Raw genomic sequence first — 8,486 nt, forward strand, 5'->3', positions numbered from 1 at the left:
TTTCCATCCGCAACAGTCTTGTTCGTTTCACAAGGCTCAACCACTTCAACAGTCTCAGGTGGATTGTACTCAGATGGTTTTACAATGTTTGCAATGTTTAACTTTAAGCAAACACCCTTTTGTTGCTCAAATGTTAATGGACTAAACCTTAAAGAAACACTAGCAGTTTGTGAAAGGAATGTAACATCACCTGCATTTTCATTAGTTGGGTATGTCGTTTTCATTCTCTGTTGTGCACAAGTTTCTTTCACAGATGTTTTGTCCATGAAATCATTCAGAAATTGACTGCACCCAACATCAACTTCCACGTCCGACTTCTCACCTTCACTCTCATTTTCTGCTGGACCAGCGTTCTCAATCACTTGCCAGAATGGCTGTTTTAATCCAGTCATAACCGCGTTGACCCCAGTTACCTCAAACTCCTGGTAACGTGCATTTATAGATGCGGCAAGTTTCCGGAAATGAACAATCAGCGAGTGCAAGTCACGATGGTAAACCACTACACTCTTACCGTCAGCTACACATCTGCCATCACCTCGTCTTGAATGTGGATCAATCACTGCATACCAGGAACCTTCTCTGACAGCTGCACATATGGTTAGCTTAATATTCACTAAAACAGTATCAAACCTCTGGAATGCTCGATTTACTGCTTCATCAAAAGACATCGCATACCCCTGTAGTTCTCCATCATATTTATTGACACCAAACAAGCCAGTCAATGCTTCACCATAGTTTATTGAAAACCGACTATCTTTAAGTGTGTGTGTGTCTGGTAGCTCATGAATAGCTATGAAGCCGGATTCAGGATCGTTGATTTTCCCTGCGTCTCTCATGGCACTGTACAGGTCATCTCCATGGATCAGAACAGCATTCAGGTCACTTCTCGTCCACTGCAACACACTTTTCATCTTACTCATCAAAATTGCAGTTAAACAGTTTGCACCACATTGACTTCCCCTATTCCGGCCAAAACGGTAATCTCCTTGATGGAAAGAGCCACTGATGTACGATTTCTGTGGACACAAATCAGAAACAGCTTTCATGGTCATGTTAACAGTACTTTTATGATCCGTGTTTTTAGCATCATTGTTTAGACCACTTGTTAGACCGCTTGCTAGACCACTTGTTAGACCACTTGTTAGACCACTTGTTTGACCACTTGTTTGACCACTTGTTTGACCACTTGTTTGACCACTTGTTAGACCACTTGTTTGACCACTTGTTAGACCACTTGTTTGACCACTTGTTAGACCACTTGTTTGACCACTTGTTAGACCACTTGTTTGACCACTTGTTTGACCACTTGTTTGACCACTTGTTTGACCACTTGTTAGACCACTTGTTTGACCACTTGTTTGACCACTTGTTTGACCACTTGTTAGCCCAAGGTTATGACCACGGTTATGACCACTGTTATGACCCAGTTTTATATCCCCGTTGTGATGTACACAACGTTCTGTTACTTCTGCCAATTTTTTAAGAGGTGGCAGAGCCTCTTCAGGATCAGCAGCCATCCGGTCTGCCATCCTCTTCTTTGCGGCCTGGGAGCGCCGGGCTTGCTTTGTGCGAGGCATCTGTACACACAAAAACATAAAAACAAATTAAATTACACATTATTGCATCACAATTCACAAACAGTACAATAAAGAATAAAAAATATAAAAATAAAATGCATTAAAATATAAATTAGTGTTTGTTCACATTAAAACAAGGTCTTCTATTAATTATGATAATTTTGCTATGTTTAATTTAAAATTTATCAGCTTATAATACCAACACAGAACTAAATTAATTTTACACATATGTAACAAAGATAATATCATTAATCTACATAGTAAATGTGCTAGTAAATAAACTTTGTGTTTTAGAGAACATAATGTGAGTGCACTAATACCATAATCAGCAATGCTCTGAATCCCCAGAAATAACCGTATATCTGAAACACTTCTAAAAGCAACCAGATTGCATGACCCTGTTTTACCAGTAGATTTCAGTATAACCAAGTTTTTTCATTTTATTTACATCTTTATAACAGTTAAGACCTTTATCCTCTTATTAGATTTTAAATACATTTCCCCAATTTTCTTTTATTGACAAAACACACATCCTGCCCGGAAAAATATATAGAGTGAATATATCTATGATATACATTATATGAGTTATAAAGCAAAAGTTTATATCTCTAAATTAAAAATGAAGATAACAATAAAGAAAAAAATGTTGTTAACAGATAAGACAAATGTTCTCCAAAGACAAACATTAGTTTTCCTAATTTACATTTTCATTCAATTGCATGCTATTGTTCTTTTATAGTTGCTACTCTCTTAAAAACAAATGTAATTACATGGTGACTTTTAAACCTAAATTTAATGTCCAACAACAGATATTTCAGCAAAATTTATATTTTTGCTCTGAATTTTAACTCTTTGTCTGTAATAGACTTGGTCGGTGTGTCGTGTTATAGCTGGGTGGAGTTGACGTGGGGGAAAACAATCGTTTCCCCCTGACTGGAAAAGCGTTGTGTTAACCCAGTATAGCCTACGTAGAATCAGTTCTGAAACATGGAAAAACTGAACCTTACTGTCCGGACAGTATCTGTGACAGGACAAATGAAACAACAGGATTGCCAGATATGTCATTTTCTCGTTAAAATATATGGTGCTCCTCCAAACATCACATGACAACAGCCTACTTCATTCAAAGACTGGGTGATGTATGAAGTGGTTTATTCAGTGTTCAGAGTATGTATTCATCAAATAAAATTACCATATAACAGTATTGTGCAATGAAATAGATATACATTGCACATGGCATATATAAAAAAAAAAGTACGTTTGTTTATGCTAGAATATAAACGTGTCAATAAATGGCTCCGCACGATCCTAGCTTAGGAATAGGGTCTTATCTAGTGAACTTAAATCATTTACAAAAAAAAAAATTGATATACTATATATAAATCACATTATCAGGAAATTTTCATTTTGAGGTGAACTAATCCTTTAACATTGTTAATGCATTAGTTAACCTAGAAATCATTTTTCTTCATGTTTTGATCAGCTTAGATCATGCAAGTTTACAGCAGAAGCTCACTCTGTTTCCTCTGTTATTTTCTCCACAGAAATGCGTTATTTAGAGCTGTAATTTGACAACTGACTGAAGCTCTCCGTGCATTCACAACTTTATCCAAATGTATCCTTATACTATACACTATTGACTGTTATCACTAAATTTTATAAAAAAAGTAACATCTTACCTCAAAATCAAGTTTCTCAGTATTCTGCAAAAAAATAACAACAACAACAATTTGATTAAAACAAAAGCATTACATTTTACAAAAATATTATATATTTTATATATTGTACGCTCAGAATGCACAACTGGCTTCATAGTATCCACATGACTCTATGGCACATCATTTTACATCATACCAATTTACAAATTTAAGCGATTTTAAACTATAATGTACTCGCAAGTTCTCAGAGACAGTCTTCAGTCAATGACCACTCAACCAAAGAGAACACAGTGTATTTCACACATTTTTTTTCTCTGTAGTCTCGAACTGACTACTAGATTTTTTATATCGACTACTAGATTTTTTATTTTTTCACAATACAAGCAAATTACAAAAAAATACAACAAAAATTACCTTACTTTCAGTATCAGTTAATATAACAATAGAAAGAAAGTCTTAATAGAATTGTAATCTGTGCATGCATGAATTAAATATACATTGATATTTATTTCAACTACTTAAGTGCCAAGAGCAGCAACTTTTTTACTTTATCTCAAGGACAAAAACTACAGAAAGAGTATTAAGGAACTGACACTTTTAAAACCTCATGCACAGATCTAATTCGGAATCATGAGCTGATTATGATCATTACGAGCACTAACATTTTAACACCAAGCATATACCGCAGTGTATATTATACCATGGTTTAAATTTTAACGATTGCCAATTTTATGTGCTTACCAATAAATTCTGCCTGTGGTTTAAAAATACCATAGTAAAACAACTAACCTAACAAAATATACATTCAAACATTAATAAAGATAACTAAACACTCAATAATTAAAAGAGAACAAATAAAAAATTACCAATTGCAAATATAGATAAAACTGAACAAATATATGATTGAAATAAACAGTGTTTTAAGATTTTCAGGTATTCAGGTACAAAAAGCTGTAATTCAAGTGTAAAATAACAGTACAGTTTTTATAAATAAGGTACAAAAACAGTTACAAAAGTTATTTAGTCAAGAACGAGTGAATTTTCTCTTTGTCCTTTGAATACTGTTATTATAGAGACAGCCGCTCCTGTCACTTTAAGACTTGGCCAATACGCCTGTAGCACTGAAGACACCGCGCGAGCCGTCTCGCGCTCACGTACTTCACATGTAGATAGACTACATCATAGAAAACAGCTCTAGTTTGAGTTTAATATCAATTTTACAAATCAAATTTTCTGTGACTGCGCTTCAATGTGCATAGAAAACAGCGCACGAGTTGAAATATTTAAAATATATTTTTCTGTCAGCGAGCTGTGGATGTGTACACAGCAGACAGCACAAAAAAACGCTTTCGGCAGCACAAAAAAGTCGTCTTGCACTTTTATTGTATAAACTCATATTGAAATGCTCACAAAGGAAACGATAAGAGGAATCGAAATTTGAACTAATAAAAATTAACTAATTTAACTTAACTTTTAAACTAATAAGAACAACCACAACACCAAACATGTTTCAACAATAACTTATTTCTTGTTCTAATCAAAATGCTGGCCAGATGAATAAGAATAATTTATCACTATAACAAAACGCTGTCTTTATACAATTAATCACAAAATACAACCACAAAATATTCAAAAAGACAAAAAGACAACTTAAACTGGCCTAAAAACGTTAAATTTGATACAGATTATTAAGATTACACAAAGAACAACCACACCGCATGTCTTACCTTACCAGAAAGTAGAGAAAATGGCTTCCTTTCCGGTAAAAAACGGAACAATACAGCACGCGCCCTCTAGTGGATGGCAAAAAAGTCAAAATGCTCAAGTTTTCTGGGATGTGCAGTTTTAAGGGGCAAGAAAATGCCATTAGCGTAGATTAAAACCCATTACACCTATGAAATGTCGTCATAATGAGTGTACATACACACATATATATATATATATATATATATATATATATATATATATATATATATATATATAAATGTATATATATATATATATATATATATATATATATATATATATATATATATATATATTATATATATATATATATATATATATATATTATATATATATATATATATATATATATATATATATATATATATATATATATATATATATATATTGGATGGGTTTATTGTCTCTTAAAGTGACCACGCCTAATTTAGCTATATAGCTGCTGTAATGTTAATCCAAGAAAATGAAAGAAAGAAAAATCACACACTGCTCTTGATTGAATTACGTTGTAGTTTTAACAAGAATTAATGCACCGTCAAACCAGCAATTATTCAGACACCAAATATATATTTTTATATATTTTTTTTTACTAGTAGGTGCAGAACACTATAATACATTTATGCAGGTGAGTATAACAAAATAAAGTGAACTGTGACATATTATACCCAAAAATTCCTCATACAGTTATTGAATTATTATAATAATTAGATTGTAAAATAGATTGTATTATTATAATAATAATATTGATAATGATAATAATAATAAAATTGGGACCAAAAATTATTCAGCACAATATAAAAAAAAAAAATCTATAACTACTAGTTCTTCTGAATGACAATCCTACCTGCCCATTCTGGTGTGTTGGGCTCATGACTGGAGCTTGGGAACGTTACTGGTCCTTGCTATTCACTGTTAGCAGCAAACTGCAAAAATAATAATAAAAAAACAGCAAAAATAATAATAAAAAAATAATATTTTAACCCAGTGCCATGACAACAACGGCCCTCGCTGCCAATAAAACATATAGGCCCACCCCAAACTTCAGAATGCTTAATATCTTTGATGGCTAAACAAATAGCCCTACATCAAATGTATAGTAGGCTACCTTTTTTGAATTTACATTGGAAAAAATTTAAATAAAATTAGTAAAAATAATTTATTCTTAAATAGTCTACATAACCTGTGAAACAATTTAATGTTTATTTAAACTTCAATTGTAAAATGATGCAAAACAAATTCAAACTAACGTAGTCTTAATGTGATAGGCTACATTTTGTGTACAAAAACTACTAACTGGTTTTCAACCAATCACAAACAAGCAGTTGAATACGCCCATCTCAATTTAAAAAATACAAATATAAAACCCGCTATTTTCAAATATAGCTACAGCTGCACTCAAGAAATGCACGGAAGTAAGCAGAAGTAAAATAAAACTTCTTCAGAAATTTCAAGAAAAATGGAAAAGAAGACAGACGTCAGCGAGAATGACCCAATAGTGGGGTACTTTCATGCAGTCTCTCCGATAAAAACATTTAAAAAAATACACGTTATTTCAATGCTAAAGTCCAAAAAGCAAGACAGAAATACCACCAAGGCGTATTTTTTCACTCCAGAAAAATACATCAGCATTGTTACAGATCAAAAGAACAAAACTCCCATCAAACTGAACAATGCAAGAAAAACAATTGGTGAGTACAACTTACAGTTATGTTTAAAAACACAGTGTTCTTTGAGTAAATGCAATTTATAACCACTAGATGGCAGCGGAAGACCACTAATGGGCTCATTCAGCTAAGTTAAACAGTACTGTTCAAAGGTTTCATGAATTCATGCCAAAATATTAATAAATTAACTGTTATATCATTTTAAATCTCATCGAGTCAATGTTTTCCATTTTGTTCATACAGTTATATCAGTTTTTAACATTTTTCAACATTATGATTATAGTTTAACCTGAAAATGACATCTAAACTCTTACAAACAGAAGACTTGCAATAAGTTTATTGTCACCTATCACTTATGTCAAATACCTATATCTGCAACAAAATGTGTGTGCATGTATATGTGTCTCTTTGTGTGTGTGTGTCTGTGCATATACTTATAGAGTATTAATATATTAGTCTAATCATTTACTTTCAGTGTGTGTGTGTGTGTGTGTCTGTTACCCTGTTCTCCATTTTGGATGTGTTTAACTGTCATCCGTACATCCAGGTTGGCCGAAACCACCTCAGAGGCCTTAATGTGCTTGAACCCCGGTAAACGCTGCTTGCAGCTTTAATTAGGGGTTCAAGCACGCAGTGCTGAAACCCTATTGTTTTTGTTAGGATTTTTATTATTAGGGGTTCAAGCACGCAGTGCTGAAACCCTATTGTATTTGTTAGGATTTTTATTATTATTATTATTATTATTATTATTATTATTATTATTATTATTCTTCCGCCGTAAAACTGAACGTGCAGCCCAAACCGTAAGGCGTAGAGAGCTGAAATTTGGACAGATCGTAGAGCTCAATTTGGGGAGAACTTATCAAAGTCTCAGCCCAATCGGCCTAACGGGGGCGCTACAGCGCAAAAAACAAAAATTTTGGACATTTTTGGCCGTAAATCGTATACCGTTAGCCGTAGACTCAAAAACATGGCATTGTTGCAATCCTTGGGTTAGCCCGAACAAAAGTGCACGGCGCCTTTTTGGGGTCTACGACGCACCGTTTTCTCGCAAAATCGAGCTATATCCGAAACCTACTTTTGCGAACTAGTCCTAGGATTTTCAACCAATCAGAACCAAACCACTTCATAAATATTCCCTGGACACTCAATATCAATAATTATTAAAAAAAAGTTGAAATTTCAATTCTTACGCGAAACAGTACGCCAAAATGCGTCTATGCTAACGTTAGCCAAATACTATTTTGACTATAACTCTTGAACGGAATGAGATATCTTCACCAAACTCGGTACACATATGTATGAGCTCACTCTTTGGTCAAATCAAAAAAATTGCGCATCTCTGCCACTTGGGGGCGCCATAAGATAGAAAAAACACATAAATTGCTATAACTAGGCAACCGTTGGCTCGATCAAATTGAAAATCGGTATGCAGTGTCTTGGTCTGAAGGGGCACAAGTACTTATGAGGACATTTGCATATCTCAAAAAACATGGCCGTCATTGGCCAAACAAATTTAAGCACCTATTTGAAAGGGTTAACGGATGTTGATCGGAACGAAACTCGCTGGGTACGTTCGACTCATGAACCTTAAGGTCTGTAAGAATTTTGAAAGAAATCGGCCACTAGTTGGCGCTAACGAGTTTTATGGCTCTGTAATCACGTGGTGTTTCACATATCAACACAATATGCATATCATTTGATAGATCTCCTCGTAATGCACAACTTTGCCTCAAGAACCATTGCTGTCAATCAAATCGTTCAATTGTTATTGACAAATATGTTAAAAACCTACTTTTGCGAACTAGTCCTAGGTTTTTTGCCCGATCGGAACCAAACCA

General features: G+C 33.8%; 1 protein-coding gene across 1 annotated transcript; it reads right to left on the reverse strand.

Annotated features, from left to right (window-relative positions):
• Positions 1-201: 201 nt before the first annotated feature.
• LOC127950660 (uncharacterized) lies at positions 202-6,122 on the reverse strand. The gene is made up of 4 exons (XM_052547815.1): positions 5,826-6,122; positions 3,257-3,280; positions 323-1,577; positions 202-227 (listed from the first exon to the last, which is right to left on the reverse strand). Exons 1-4 carry the CDS (start codon positions 5,850-5,852, stop codon positions 202-204), a joined length of 1,332 nt encoding a protein of 443 aa, XP_052403775.1. The 5' UTR covers positions 5,853-6,122.
• Positions 6,123-8,486: the final 2,364 nt, after the last annotated feature.

This window comes from Carassius gibelio, chromosome B2, assembly GCF_023724105.1.
Source record: "Carassius gibelio isolate Cgi1373 ecotype wild population from Czech Republic chromosome B2, carGib1.2-hapl.c, whole genome shotgun sequence".
NCBI lineage: Eukaryota > Metazoa > Chordata > Actinopteri > Cypriniformes > Cyprinidae > Carassius > Carassius gibelio.

Bases quoted from the DNA above. Each gene is read 5' to 3' on its own strand.
- LOC127950660 (XM_052547815.1), bottom strand. From the start codon at position 5,852: ATGAGCCCAACACACCAGAATGGGCAG. The intron at 3,281-5,825 runs GTAGGATTGTCA...ATTTTTTTGCAG, and splicing joins CAACACACCAGAATGGGCAG to AATACTGAGAAACTTGATTT. The intron at 228-322 runs GTGAGAAGTCGG...TGTGCACAACAG, and splicing joins AGCAGAAAATGAGAGTGAAG to AGAATGAAAACGACATACCC.